The 15,000-nt window shown below is 54.3% G+C and overlaps 2 protein-coding genes across 2 annotated transcripts in view; one reads left to right on the top strand and one right to left on the bottom strand.

Annotated features, from left to right (window-relative positions):
- The window catches only part of cyp7b1 (cytochrome P450, family 7, subfamily B, polypeptide 1), a 7,197-nt gene extending 999 nt beyond the window's left edge, over nucleotides 1–6,198 (top strand). Inside the window, exons 2-6 of the mRNA XM_083927735.1 lie at nucleotides 1,373–1,509; nucleotides 3,526–4,137; nucleotides 4,232–4,438; nucleotides 4,513–4,691; nucleotides 5,609–6,198. Coding sequence (XP_083783861.1) covers nucleotides 1,373–1,509; nucleotides 3,526–4,137; nucleotides 4,232–4,438; nucleotides 4,513–4,691; nucleotides 5,609–5,902 — 1,429 coding nt within the window. The 3' untranslated portion in view covers nucleotides 5,903–6,198. The remainder of the gene's footprint in view (nucleotides 1–1,372; nucleotides 1,510–3,525; nucleotides 4,138–4,231; nucleotides 4,439–4,512; nucleotides 4,692–5,608) is intronic.
- Nucleotides 6,199–8,502: 2,304 nt separating this feature from the next.
- The window catches only part of LOC310957822 (erythroferrone), an 8,101-nt gene continuing 1,603 nt past the window's right edge, over nucleotides 8,503–15,000 (bottom strand). The window contains 6 exon segments of the mRNA XM_083928556.1: nucleotides 8,503–8,883; nucleotides 10,155–10,233; nucleotides 10,350–10,431; nucleotides 10,648–10,759; nucleotides 11,321–11,445; nucleotides 14,502–14,616. Coding sequence (XP_083784682.1) covers nucleotides 8,785–8,883; nucleotides 10,155–10,233; nucleotides 10,350–10,431; nucleotides 10,648–10,759; nucleotides 11,321–11,445; nucleotides 14,502–14,616 — 612 coding nt within the window. The 3' untranslated portion in view covers nucleotides 8,503–8,784.

Here is a 15,000-nt window from a genome sequence, read left to right as displayed (position 1 = left end):
GTTACACGTCACGCCACGACGCGTCACGCCACGACGCGTTACCATGCGTCACCATGCGTCACGCCATGTTCAGTTGCATCACGTCACGATGCGTCATGAGGCGTTGTGTTGTGTTGTGTTGTGTTGTCTGGTGTTTTGTCAGTGGTTGCGTTTTTTACCCAGATGGTTTCAGCGTCCTGTGTTTAAAGATGGCGTCTTTGTTGTTGTTGTTGTTGTTGTTGTCGTCGTCCTCTGCTGCTCTCTGATCTCGTGCACGCTCTCCTCTGCGCTCCGCTGCGTCTGGAGCTGATGTGGTCGTTTGTAAAACAGAAAACTCACAGAGGACGAAGTTTAATCTGCTGTGACTCAGAGTTCAGGGACGAGTCTCAGCGCGTGTTTCTCGTGTTTCCCGTGTGTTTCTCGTCTGTGACGCCCAGGAACACCCGCGGGCTGTTCCAGGAACACCCGCGGGCTGTTCCGGGAACATCCGCGGGCTGTTCCGGGAACATCCGCGGGCTGTTCCAGAAACACCCGCGGGCTGTTCCAGAAACACCCGCGGGCTCTTCCAGAAACAGCTGCTCGTCGTCTGCAGAGGTTTGAGTCTGTGAGTCGTCATCGTGTCCTCGAGCTCAGAGAGGACGAATCCTTCAGCTGCTGAACTTCCGTAAAAACGCTCTGATGCTTTTCTGAAGCAGCGTTTACACGTCAGCACGCTGACGATGGCGTCTGTCCTCCTCTGTGATTGGTCGTAGGACGGTCGCACCGCCATGAACGCAGAAGTAAACAGAGCGGCTCCGGCGTAACGTCATGTGGCGTTACGTTACGTGCTGTTACGTTATGTGACGCGTTAAGTCGCGTTAATTCGCGTCGCGCTAAGTTGCGTTAATTTGTGTTACGTTAAGTTGCGTTGCGTTAAGTCGCGTTGTGTTAAGTTGCGTTAGTCGTGTTGCGTTAAGTCGTGTTGCGTTAAGTTGCCTTAAGTCGCGTTGCGTTAAGACGCGTTGTGTTAAGTCGCGTTGTGTTAAGTCACGTTGTGTTAAGTCACGTTGCGTCAATTTGTGTTAAGTCGTGTTGTGTTGCGTTATTTCGTGTTGCGTTATGTCGTGTCGCGTTAAGTCGCGTTGTGTTAAGTCGCGTTGCATTAAGTTGCGTTGCGTTAAGTCGTGTTGCGTTAAGTCGCGTTGGGTTGCGTTACGTTAGGTGCCGTTACGTCTTGATGCGTTATGCTAGGTCACGTGGCGCTACATTGCGTAGCGTTACGTTGCGTTATGTTATGTTGCAAAAGTGAACGTAGCGGTTTGGGACCTTGAGGCTCAGCAGCGGCTCCAAACCGTGGCGCTGTGCGGAGCCGGTGCTGAAGTCCGTGGGGTTGATTCCTCGCGTGTCTCTGCAGGAGGGATGGGGAACCTCCGCTCGTCAAAGGTTGGATCCCTTTCATCGGAAAAGCTCTGGAGTTCGGAAAAGACGCTCAAACGTTTCTGGAAAAACACAAAAAGAAGTTTGGAGACGTCTTCACCGTTCAGATCGCAGGTTGGTGTGAAAGCTGCACACACACACACACACACACACACACACACACACACACACACACACACACACACACACACACACACACACACACTGTGATCCTGTTTCTATAGTTCTGTATTTCAGAGCGCCCTCCCACTGTTCCTCCGTCCCGTGCCCCGTGCTTTAGGGTCCTTGTCCCCCCCTCCAGGCCCGTTTGTACTCACACTACCTGGGCCTCGGAGAATGCTTCTTGCTGCCTATACGTCATCACGCCGTAACACGTCACACGCATTGATGACGTCATGGCGATGCGTGGCTTTGTTTCCAGATCTTTCCGTAGACCTCGGAGTTTTTGTGCGTCTTGTCGACTGTTTTTGAATCTTTTCATCGACCAAATCTGCAGTAAACACTCCACCTCCGCATCACACCAACGTGAACCTTTCACCGCCATTGTTTGAAATGTCCGCGCATGGTCCCTCCTTCTTTTTTCTACGTCCCAACAGGCGCACAGGAAATGACCTCAGAGCCACCGTAGGCCTCGCGCTCGTACACGTGCGCACGCTCGTGCTCGTACACGTGCAAACGTGCTTTACTAAAGCCCACCTCTCCCAAACGGGCCGTGGACGGCAAGCGTGCCGCTCCTAGACGCGGTACGGTTGCACTCACACTGGTCAAAGGAACCAGACTTTAGCCGTAACACGTGCTGGAGCACGGGACGGAGGCACAGGGGGAGGGGGTCCTTTATCTTTGAGTGTGAAGCTGAAACCAAACACAGGAGAAGAGAGGAGACGCACGCGTGTGTGTGTGTGTGTGTGTGTGTGTGTGTGTGTGTGTGTGTGTGTGTTTGTAGTTTCAGGCTCGTTCAGGTCAAAGTGTTTCTGTTTGTTCAGTGACTCGTGTTCGTGTCACAGACCTGAACTTTCTGCTGCAGCGTCGAGTTCAAGGTTCAAAGTCTGGAACAGGACGAGAGGAAGCTCCTGTGCTCCTGCGCTCGGCTCAGAGCCTCTCCCTCCTGGTGTCACCGGTTCGATCCTCTGAACACAAACGTGACTTTGGTTCTTTCTCATTTCAAAACGTCACGTTTCGACGCAGTCACAGGAAATGATGTCACGTTTCACCAGAGTTTGTTTCTTTACGGGTTTTTTCAGCGACATTCTTCAAAGTGAGACAGAGTTAGACGAAGAGGGTAGTTTCACACCAGACCAGAGCGATCAGACAAACAAACGACACCAACACACAACAACAGCAACAACACACAACAACAGCAACAACACACAACAACAGCAAACAGCTTTGAAATGTTCCCACATTTACATATAAACATAAAGACACAACAAACAAATAAATAAATACAGTTGTGTTTCCGCTTCGTTGTTCTGGTGTTCCGACATTTTCCAGTTTGAATTAAGTCCCGCCGTAACAAACTCAACGGTTTGGCCCTTTTTTGAGTGAGCGACCACAGAAATGCGACTTTTAGCAACTGGCGTGAACGCGATTCCACCCCCAGAGAAGCCCGTTTGAGGGAGGAAGTGCACGGTTTGGGACACAGCAGGAGTCCCATCGTGCCGTCACCGTGTAGAGACGGTAGATCTGGGCGGTCCAGACTCCAGCGGGCGGGTGGGGTCCAGACTCTGGCGGGTGTGGTCCAGACTCCGGCAGGTGTGGTCCAGACTCTGGGGGGTGTGGTCCAGACTCCGGCGGGTTTGGTCCAGACTCCGGCGGGTGTGGACCAGACTCCGGCGGGTGTGGACCAGACTCCGGCGGGTGTGGTCCAGACTCCGGCGGGCGCGGTCCAGACTCCGGCGGGTGTGGTCCAGACTCCGGCGGGTGTGGACCAGACTCCGGCGGGTGTGGTCCAGACTCCGGCGGGCGCGGTCCAGACTCCGGCGGGCGCAGTCCAGACTCCGGCGGGTGTGGACCAGACTCCGGCGGGTGTGGACCAGACTCCGGCGGGTGTGGTCCGAGTTTGAAGTGTTGGAACTTGAAACCTCAGCTCTCTGCGTGTCCGTCCTCACTCCCTCGTCCTCTGCCCTGCAGGTAAATACATGACCTTCATCATGGACCCGCTACTTTACCCAAACGTCGTCAAACACGGCCGCCAGCTGGACTTCCACGAGTTCTCCGGTAAAGTGGCGCCCGTCACCTTCGGCTACCCACCCGTCATCAACGGGAAGTTCCCCGGCCTGCACGAGCAGATCGGCCGCTCCTTCCAGCTGCTCCAGGGAGACAACCTCTCCGCGCTGACAGAGAGCATGATGGGTAACCTCCTGCTGGTGTTTCGTCAGGACCACCTGGGCCCGCGGGCGGGGGAGGACGGCGCCTGGAGGAGCGGCAGCCTGTACGAGTTCTGTAACTCCGTCATGTTCGAGGCCACCTTCCTCACCATGTACGGGAGGCCGGCGTCCAGCGGCCGCCACAGCGGCATGGGCGTGCTGAGGGAGGACTTTGTTCGCTTCGACAACATGTTCCCTCTGCTCATCGCTCAGATCCCCATCGGGCTGCTGGGGCGGACCAGGGCCACCCGCAAGAAGCTCATCGACTACTTCCTGCCGCACAGGATGTCGTACTGGTCCGACGCGTCCCAGTTCATCAGGACGCGATCGGAGCTGTTCGAGCAGTACGACGCGCTGAGGGACGTCGACAAAGCAGGTAGACGGGGTCCTGGACTGGTCTGGACTGGTCTGGTCTGGTCCTGAACGCCGTAGTTGAGTATAAATATTGTTTTTGTGTTCCGGACTTTCAGCCCATCACTTCGCCATCCTCTGGGCGTCTGTGGCGAACACGATCCCCGCCACCTTCTGGGCGGCGTACCACCTGGTGAGTCACCCCGAGGCTCTGCGGGTCGTCCGGCGGGAGATCCTGGACGTCCTGAGGCTCAGCGGGGTCGAGTTCAGCAGGGACAGAGACGTGACGCTGGGCAGAGAGCAGCTGGACCGGCTCGTGTACCTGGGTACGTAGGTCCGTGTCCCGCGGCGTTCAGTCGTGCGTGCCGCTGAAATGTTCACGAGTGTTTCCTGATCGCAGAGAGCGCCATCGACGAGAGCCTCCGCCTCTCCTCCGCCTCCATGAACATCCGCGTGGCGCAGGAGGACTTCAGTCTGCGGCTGGACGGCGAGCGCTCGGTGGGCGTCAGGAAGGGAGACTTCATCGCCCTCTACCCTCAGAGCATGCACATGGACCCCGAGATCTACGAGGAGCCGCAGGTTCGAGTCCTCAGGGGCCGTAAACGCTTTTACTCATGAAACATATTTGAATAGATGACAACAGGCAGGAAATGATGTTTTCTCCTGTTTTTATCGGAGTGTAAATTCTGTCTCTACACGGTCGCGTGTTTCCATGACAACAGGCAGGAAATTATGTTTTCTTCAATGATGAACCATGAAGAAGCTGCTGTCGTTGGTCTGAAGGGTCTACCTTTAGTCTGAACACTCAGGGCGCCCTCCCACTGTTCCTCCGTCACAGGTTAGAGCGCCCTCCCACTGTTCCTCCGTCCCGTGCCCCGTGCTTTAGGGTCCTTGTCCCCCCCTCCAGGCCCGTTTGTACTCACACTACCTGGGCCTCGGAGAATGCTTCTTGCTGCCTATACGTCATCACGCCGTAACACGTCACACGCATTGATGACGTCATGGCGATGCGTGGCTTTGTTTCCAGATCTTTCCGTAGACCTCGGAGTTTTTGTGCGTCTTGTCGACTGTTTTTGAATCTTTTCATCGACCAAATCTGCAGTAAACACTCCACCTCCGCATCACACCAACGTGAACCTTTCACCGCCATTGTTTGAAATGTCCGCGCATGGTCCCTCCTTCTTTTTTCTACGTCCCAACAGGCGCACAGGAAATGACCTCAGAACCGCCGTAGGCCTCGTGCTCGTACACGTGCGCACGCTCGTGCTCGTACACGTGCAAACGTGCTTTACTAAAGCCCACCTCTCCCAAACGGGCCGTGGACGGCAAGCGTGCCGCTCCTAGACGTGGTATGGTTGCACTCACACTGGTCAAAGGAACCAGACTTTAGCCGTGACACGTGCTGGGGCACGGGACGGAGGCACAGTGGGAGGGCGCCCTTAGAGCTGGAGTTGGGCAGCACTTTAATGAACCTTCCTTGTCTTTGTCTCCGTCAGTCGTTCCGGTTCGACCGCTTCGTGCAGGACGGCCGACTGAAGACGGACTTCTATAAGGACGGGCAGCGGCTGCGGTACTTCCTGATGCCGTTCGGCTCCGGCGCCTCGATGTGTCCGGGACGATACTTCGCCGTCAACGAGATCAAACAGTTTGTGTGTCTGCTACTGCTCTACTTCGACCTGCAGCTGGAGGACGAGCAGACCGCCGCCACGCTGGACGGCAGCAGAGGCGGGCTGGGCGTCCTGCCGCCCGCCGCCGACGTACGCTTCCGCTACAGACTGCAGACGGGCTGACGTGCTAACGTGCACACGCGTAGAGCAGCAGGGTGTGACTGGACTTTCACAGGTATCACAGAATCAAACGCGCTTCAGTGTCACGTTGCCACGGTAACTGACCCGGGTTAACACGCTCACTAATCCTCAGTCGTCTCAGAGAAGAAGAAGAAGAAGAAGAGGAGGAAGAAGAGGAAGAGGAGGTGATGGTGATGGCGTCTTTGTGAACACGTTCACTGTCGTCAGGAACGAGTCGTTCAGTATTCTCCAGAAGCTTCTGCAGCGTCTCTTCTGTAACTGCATTAAAAATGTTTGATTCTGAGCAGCTCAGGTGTGTTTCCTGTTTCCTGTTTCCTGTGTTTCCTGTTTCCTGTTTCCTGTTTCCTGTTTCCTGTGTTTCCTGTTTCCTGTGTTTCCTGTTTCTGTGTTTCCTGTTTCCTGTGTTTCCTGTTTCCTGTTTCCTGTTTCCTCTGTTTCCTGCTTCCTGTGTTTCCTGTTTCCTGTTTCCTGTTTCCTCTGTTTCCTGTGTTTCCTGTGTTTCCTGTTTCCTGTGTTTCCTGTTTCCTGTGTTTCCTGTGTTTCCTGTGTTTCCTGTTTTCTGTGTTTCCTGTTTCCTGTGTTTCCTGTTTCCTGTGTTTCCTGTGTTTGTGTTTCCTGTTTCCTGTGTTTCCTGTTTCCTGTGTTTCCTGTTTCCTGTGTCTCCTGTGTTTCCTGTTTCCTGTGTTTCCTGTTTCTGTGTTTCCTGTGTTTCTGTGTTTCCTGTGTTTCCTGTTTCCTATGTTTCCTGTTTCCTGTTTCCTGTGTTTCCTGTTTCCTGTGTTTCTGTGAACCAGGTCCCAGTTTCATCACAGTGGGTCTGGAGCCCTCTGCTGCCTGACCTGAGTATCATACCTGCAGACGGAGCCCAGACCTCACAGGGGAGCTGGTCCGGCTGCAGCCTCCAGCGCTGCACAGATATTAAATTATATATAAAATACATAAAAGCCTTAAAAATACAGAAACTGAAGCAGAAGAGGTTTATTATTTTTAATCTTACAACAAATGAAAATAAGTGCTGTTTTGGGCTCATGAATAAAACTTCTGTCACTTTCAGGAGCAAACGCTGATTTAGTGCCGCTGCTGTGGACCTGTGATAATAATAATAATAATTATTATAATAATAATAATAATGATCATAGGCCTGTGAATGGGTCCAGGTCGTCGTCCCCCAAAAGCAGTTTCAGTCCAAAGCAACTGGACGTTTCACCTCTGATCCAAGAGGCTTCATCAGTTCATGTACACATCTGACCAGGACCAGGACCAGGACCAGGACCAGGCTGGGACTGGACCAGGACCAGGACCAGGCTGGGACTGGACCAGGACCAGGACCAGGACCAGGCTGGACCAGGACCAGGCTGGGACTGGACCATGGCTAACCAGAGGAGGTGGTCTGAGACTCCACCTCTCTCCAGTTTCCAATGCTGCCCTTTCATCCCTTCATCCAACCTCAAAGAACAACTGTTCACAGACGTCCTCCTGTGACTCCAACCACTGGACCAGGACCAGGGTGGGACTGGTCCTGGTCCAGTCGTTGGTGGAAGTAGGTCTGGACTTGGTTCCGTCTCTATTGAGTGAGAACCACAGTGGTTGGAGTCACAGGAGGATGTTTTTGAACAGTTGTTCTTTGAGGTTGGATGAAGGGATGAAAGGGCAGCATTGGAAACTGGAGAGAAGTCTCCAGTTTACAATGCTGCCCTTTCATCCCTTCCGGTGACTCCAACCACTGTCATTCAGATAAAAACAAATTAGTTTTTCGTCTCACAGCCTCTTGACTTCGGTTTGTTTACTTTCCTCACTTCCTGTTTCTCAGGAGTCAACAGCCAATCACAGTCGTTCCTCTCACTGACGACGCCCAACGACCAGGACACGAGTCTGGGCCTGTGTGTGTGTGTGTGTGTGTGTGTGTGTGTGTGTGTGTGTGTGTGTGTGTGTTTGTGTGTGTGTGTGTGTGTGTGTGTGTGTGTGTGTGTGTGTGTGTGTGTGTGTGTGTGTGTGTGTGTGTGTGTGTGTGTGTGTGTGTGTGTGTGTGTGTGTGTGTGTGTGTGTGTGTGTGTGTGTGTGTGTGTGTGTAATGAGCTGTCAGCAGGGCCGTCATGCAGCCCTCATTATTCTGTCGACACGCCTTATACTGTACCTCAGCCTGTGTGAGTCTGTGTGTGTGTGAGTGTGTGTGTGTGTTTTCATGGGCTGGCGCCGAGCACAAGGCGCCACTTTATGAGTATGATGATCTCACCTCAACCCACCTTAAAACACTGTGTGTATTCAGCTGTGTACACACACACACACACAGACACATAGAGACACACACATCACACAGACACACACACACACACACACACACACACACACACACACACACACACACTCTGTGTTCCGGGTGTCTCTCAGATTCAAACGTCAGTCGTGTTTTTGGGGGCTCGTCCGCACCGAGCCGCCCTCAGAGTGTGTGTGCTGTTAGCTTCTTGTTAGCTTGCTGTTAGCTTGTTGTTAGCCACCTAGCTCATGGAAATACGTGGGTGTGTCGGCGTCTGCAGCTCGACGCTGAAGTTTCTGTGACGATGAAACACAAACTGTGACAGCGAGAAAAACGGTTTTATTATCAGAATTATTCACAACTCGTTCCTCGAGTCCAGAGCATAAATATTAATATGACAGGAAGACGGACGTCGCACGATCGTCACGTCCTCCAGTGAAAAGCAAAGCAGAGAAGTGTCGGCTCTTAAATACGAAGATTTAATAACATGGAAAATATGAAAACATCGTCTTCAGCCGTCCGACGATGCTCAGGATGAACGTCGTCTGTCGTCGTTCCTCTCACGTCCACCTGATGGAGCCGGTTCGAGCTCAGGCAGCGGACGCCGTCTTCACACCCCCAGAAGAATCCCTGAGAACAGCGAGTCCTGCAGGACGCCGACCGCCGAGCCGGTGGCGTTATCCACGAACACGGACACGTACTCTCCGGCCTGCAACACAAACACCACGTCACAGACTCAGACTCAGGCGCCGACACACTCACTGCAGAACCCTCCCTGCTCTGGTTAGCTCCTCCCTGCTCTGGTTAGCTCCTCCGTGCTCTGGTTAGCTCCTCCCTGCTCTGGTTAGCTCCGTCCTGCTCTGGTTAGCTCCTCCCTGCTCTAGTTAGCCCCTCCCTGCTCTGGTTAGCTCCTCCCTGCTCTGGTTAGCTCCTCCCTGCTCTGGTTAGCTCCTCCCTGCTCTGGTTAGCTCCTCCCTGCTCTGGTTAGCTCCTCCCTGCTCCGGTTAGCTCCTCTCTGCTCTGGTTAGCTCCTCCCTGCTCTGGTTAGCTCCTCCCTGCTCTGGTTAGCTCCTCCTGCTCTGGTTAGCTCCTCCCTGCTCTGGTTAGCTCCTTCCTGCTCTGGTTAGCTGCTTCCTGCTCTGGTTAGCTCCTCCCTGCTCTGGTTAGCTCCTCCCTGCTCTGGTTAGCTCCTCCCTGCTCTGGTTAGCTCCTCCCTGCTCTGGTTAGCTCCTCCCTGCTCTGGTTAGCTCCTCCCTGCTCTGGTTAGCTCCCTCCTGCTCTGGTTAGCTGCTTCCTGCTCTGGTTAGCTCCTCCCTGCTCTGGTTAGCTCCTCCCTGCTCTTGTTAGCCGCCATTTTGACTCAGGACGCTTCTCTCCTCCATCGCCTCCATCTTTGTCGGGGTCAAACTTTACTGAGTGTGAGCGACGCCCTCTAGAGGAAGTCTGGATCAACGTCCATTCAACGTAAAGGAGCAAGAAAGCACGAGGACAGAGACGAGGAGAACCAGGAGAACACACGTCTGTGTTCACACACGGAGCAGGAACCAGGAGAACACACGTCTGTGTTCACACACGGAGCAGGAACCAGGAGAACACACGTCTGTGTTCACACACGGAGCAGGAACCAGGAGAACGCACGTCTGTGTTCACACACGGAGCAGGAACCAGGAGAACACACGTCTGTGTTCACACACGGAGCAGGAACCAGGAGAACACACGTCTGTGTTCACACACGGAGCAGGAACCAGGAGAACACACGTCTGTGTTCACACACGGAGCAGGAACCAGGAGAACGCACGTCTGTGTTCACACACGGAGCAGGAACCAGGAGAACACACGTCTGTGTTCACACACGGAGCAGGAACCAGGAGAACGCACGTCTGTGTTCACACACGGAGCAGGAACCAGGAGAACACACGTCTGTGTTCACACACGGAGCAGGAACCAGGAGAACGCACGGTGTAGCGGTCGTGGTCGTACCTGGAGAAAGAGCGTTCCCGTCAGTAAGACGCTGAATGTTCCTCCAGCAGCCGCCACGCTCGTCACTGACTCCACGGAGCTTCAGGACAGAGAGAAGATAAACAGAAACATTAATGACTGCCTACATTCATGTTTAACGTCATTTAATGTCAAACGTGTTTATTTTGTGTCGACCAATGAGAAGAGAGAACTCACAGGTTACTGTGGCAGAGCGACTCCACGCAGATCGCTGCTCTGACGCTGTCTCTGAGTCTGACCTGCACTCTGTCCGCTGACTCTGACACACACACACACACACACACACACACACACACACACACACACATACACACACACACACGCACACACGCACACACAGGCACAGGTGAGTGTAGCAAGAGGGCGGAGTCTGGCAACAATCACAGCACTAAACGTGACCTACGACCTATCAGAGCAGCGGTGGGCGTGTCCGGCGAGCGTAGCCGCGTGCTGGTTGGTCGTGTGCAGCTCTCACCTATCAGCAGGCTGGCGGTCAGCTGGTAGAAGCCGGACACAGGTGCGGTGTATCGCCCGGTGCTGGCGTTGAAGCTCTGACCCCTCTGGAGGCGCCGCTCTGAGTCCGACGGCTGCAGGGGTCAAAGGTCAAACACAGGGACTCAGTGTAAATGTGTGACATCACCTGTGAGCGTCTCACCTGTGAGCGTCTCACCTGTTCGTGTCTCACCTGTGTGCGTCTCACCTGTGAGCGTCTCAACTGTCTCACCTGTGTGTGTCTCACCTGTCTCGACTGTGCCTGTCTCACCTGTGCCTGTCTCACCTGTCTCACCTGTGCGTGTCTCACCTGTCTCACCTGTGCCTGTCTCACCTGTCTCGCCTGTGCCTGTCTCACCTGTGTGTCTCACCTGTCTCACCTGTGTGTGTCTCACCTGTGTGTCTCACCTGTCTCACCTGTGTGTGTCTCACCTGTGCTTGTCTCACCTGTGCCTGTCTCACCTGTCTCGCCTGTGCCTGTCTCACCTGTGTGTCTCACCTGTCTCACCTGTGTGTCTCACCTGTCTCACCTGTGCGTGTCTCACCTGTCTCACCTGTGCGTGTCTCACCTGTCTCACCTGTGCATGTCTCACGTGTCTCACCTGTGCGTGTTTCACGTGTCTCACCTGTGCGTGTCTCACCTGTGCGTGTCTCACCTGACTGAACGGCTGCAGCTCCAGGAGGCTGCGGCGAGGGACGACGACGGGCATCAGGATGCGACTGAGGAAGGAGGTGGAGACACGATGAGGACGATCACACAGGAAACACACTCCTGCCCCGTCTGAGGAGGAGGAGACCGTTAAGTTTAGTCACTAAAGGAGACCGTTAAGTTTAGTCACTAAAGGAGACCGTTAAGTTTAGTCTCTAAAGGAGACGGTTAAGTTTAGTCTCTAAAGGAGACGGTTAAGTTTAGTCTCTAAAGGAGACGGTTAAGTTTAGTCTCTAAAGGAGACCGTTGAGTTTAGTCACTAAAGGAGACCGTTGAGTTTAGTCACTAAAGGAGACCGTTAAGTTTTGATACATGTCCTCTGTAGGGACCCCAGGTTCAGAACCGTACAGTAGCACAGACACACACACACACACAGACAAACAGCTGCTGTGGTACGGAGTTGGAGGTCTTTACTGAAGGAGACTCTGTTGGAGAGTCGACCCAAAGAGGCAGAACCAAGACCAGCGTCTCTGGACTTCATGGGTCGGGTCGCAGGTTTCTGTCAGAACTGACCCCAGGTCGCTGAAGTGGGTCACGTCTTTGAGGGGTTGGTTATTTCCACTGGATGAGACAGGCTCATGTGGGGGGTCTCTCACTGGGACCGCCGACTGCACGACTACAGGTGTCAGCAGAGGTGTTACCCGTCTGCTGTAGGACCAACATCACTGCGTCCTCAGCACACTGCAGGTCCAGGAGGGTTCCTTCAGACACTCTGGTCCTCAGCACACTGGAGGTCCAGGAGCGTTCCTTCAGACACTCTGGTCCTCAGCACACTGGAGGTCCAGGAGGGTTCCTTCAGACACTCTGGTCCTCAGCACACTGGAGGTCCAGGAGGGTTCCTTCAGACACTCTGGTCCTCAGCACACTGGAGGTCCAGGAGGGTTCCTTCAGACACTCTGGTCCTCAGCACACTGCAGGTCCAGGAGGGTTCCTTCAGACACTCTGGTCCTCAGCACACTGGAGGTCCAGGAGGGTTCCTTCAGACACTCTGGTCCTCAGCACACTGGAGGTCCAGGAGGATTCCTTCAGACACTCTGGTCCTCAGCACACTGGAGGTCCAGGAGGGTTCCTTCAGACACTTTGGTCCTCAGCACACTGCAGGTCCAGGAGGGTTCCTTCAGACACTCTGGTCCTCAGCACACTGCAGGTCCAGGAGGGTTCCTTCAGACACTCTGGTCCCTGTTTGAAGACGGCGTAGATTGAAGAGGCTGCAATCCGAGCGGTACCAGATGGGAACACCACAGTCTGAAGCTTTTCGAACACCAGCGAGGAAGATGTTGAAGATGAGTGGAGCGATGCCACAGCCTGGTGTGACACCTGTACCCACTGTGAACGGTTCAGATCCACCTCCTGCTCTGAGGACACCAGCCTGTGCCCCGCTGTGGAGGGCAGCAGGGACTGACAGGAAGGAGGGGTGCACATCCACATTTCTGCAGGATGGTCCAGAGTCGTGGTCTATGAACCGAGTCACATGCTTTGGTTGGTCTACAGAGACCATGTAGGGGGATCTGAGATGCTGAGGTGCTGCTTCTGAAGTCCCTCCAGTGACGTCTGGACCTCAGCGATTGTTGGTAGAGGGTCACGTTCTCTGATGAGAGGTGAGTCGGGCAGATCATGGAGCAGGCTTGGGTCAGTGTCACGTACCCTGTTCAACAGTTGGCGGTGGTGTTCTGCCCACCGATGAAGAACCTGAGTCTCCTCCGTGAACAGGGTCGGTCCGTCCTCACTCCTGACCGGGTGGAGAGCGGTTCTGGATGCTCCGTCTGCAGTTTTCAGGGCGGAGTCAAACTGTTGTTGGTTCCCAGTGTCTGCAGAACTCTGGATCTCCTGGGCGGACTTGGACCACCGTTGGTTCTTCATGGTCCTCACTTCACGTTGGGTTTCTGAGCGGGTAGAGCAGGACTAAAGGCTCCCAGGACGCTGGAGTCAGGACAGTGAGGGCAGGTACAGGAGGTCAAGGGAAGCATGAAGGTAAACCTGTGCAGAGGATGATTACAGTGGGGGGGGGGGAGCACATTCCTCAACCCACTGTCTTGGCACCTCCACAGTTGGACTGGAAGAAGAGATCGAGACGACCGGCCGCTGTGGAGAGTTGCAGGATTCTGCCGAGTCACCGGGCACTGGTGCGCGCCTCTTGCGGGTTACCAACACAGGTTTTTCGTGAGGGGTTGACTCCCGTAGTCTTCACCCCACCCAGGGCTGCCCACAGGACAGGGGGTGGGTGTGTGTGTGCAGTGGTTGGTAGGCGTCAGGCGCCGATTCAGCCTGGAGTCGCAAAACAACCCGTTACCGTGTGCGGCCATGAGGAGGCGCGGCAGGAGTCCTGGTGATGGAGACGCTGCGGACGGGCGGGGGAAGACTCACGCACACGGTTCACTTTGCACCACAGGGGCAACGACAGTTAGCTGTAAGTGAGGAGGCGCGCAACTGCACTAGACGCATCCCATCACCCTGTGTGTCACACACACACACACACACACACACACACACACACACACACACACACACACACACACACACACACACACACACACACACACACACACACACCATCAGTCAGCAGGAATGTCAGGAATCCTGCAGCTGAGCCAAGTCACATCACGCTCCACAAAATTACCCCTATTAAGGACTCAGACAGCCTGCCTCCACACACACACACACACACACACACACACACACACACACACACACACACACACACACACACACACACACACTGACACACACACAGGCTGTGTTTATATAACCTACATAGAGGAAACTGAGTGAAAGTGAAAGGTGGAGGCAGAACAGTGTGTTAGCAGCAGAGACGTGCGTCCAGACCAACACACAAACACATGAACACACGAACACATGAACACACGAACACACACACATGAACACATGAACACATGAACACACACACATGAACTCATGAACACACGAACACATGAACACATGAACACATGAACACATGAACACACGAACACACCAACACACCAACACACCAACACATGAACACATGAACACACCAACACTTCATTTCTGACACTGGGTCCAGATGGTGTTAGCCTAGCTTAGCACAAAGACTGGAAGTGGGGGGAAACTGCTAGCATAGCTGCGTCCCAGCAGAAGCAGTGAGTTCTCACCTTTCAGTTTCAGCTGCAGCTCCTGGATCAGCTCCTCGTGTTGGGGCAGGAGGGGGGCAGGGGGTCCTGGGGGTCCCTGGGGTCCTGGAGGGCCTGGAGGACCCGGAAGACCGTGCTGCAAAGACACACAAATGTTTAAAGGTGCAGGATTGTGACCTCCAAGCTAAAGGTGCTAACGTAGGGTTAGCTTTGTTGCAGCTGTCCAGACGTAAGTTTGATATTAATGTGTGAATTACGTCAGGATCAGAACCTGATTCTGATGTTTGGATCCGATCGCTCCCGTCTCTCCTGACCCCTGACTCCTGACTCCTGACACTGACTCCTGACCATGACTCCTGACCCCTGACTCCTGACCCCTAACTCCTGACTCCTGACACTGACCCTGACTCCTGACACCTGACTCCTGACATGACACCTAACCCCTGACTCCTTACCCCTGACTCCTGACTCCTGACCCCTGACGCCTAACCCCTGACTCCTGTAGGTAGCCAGACCCCTG

The sequence above is a fragment of the Echiichthys vipera genome (assembly GCF_963691815.1).
Source record: "Echiichthys vipera genome assembly, chromosome: 15".
In the NCBI taxonomy this organism is placed as follows: domain Eukaryota; kingdom Metazoa; phylum Chordata; class Actinopteri; order Perciformes; family Trachinidae; genus Echiichthys; species Echiichthys vipera.
Note: the sequence above shows the minus strand (reverse complement) of the source record. Positions and strands in the feature narration are given on the sequence as shown.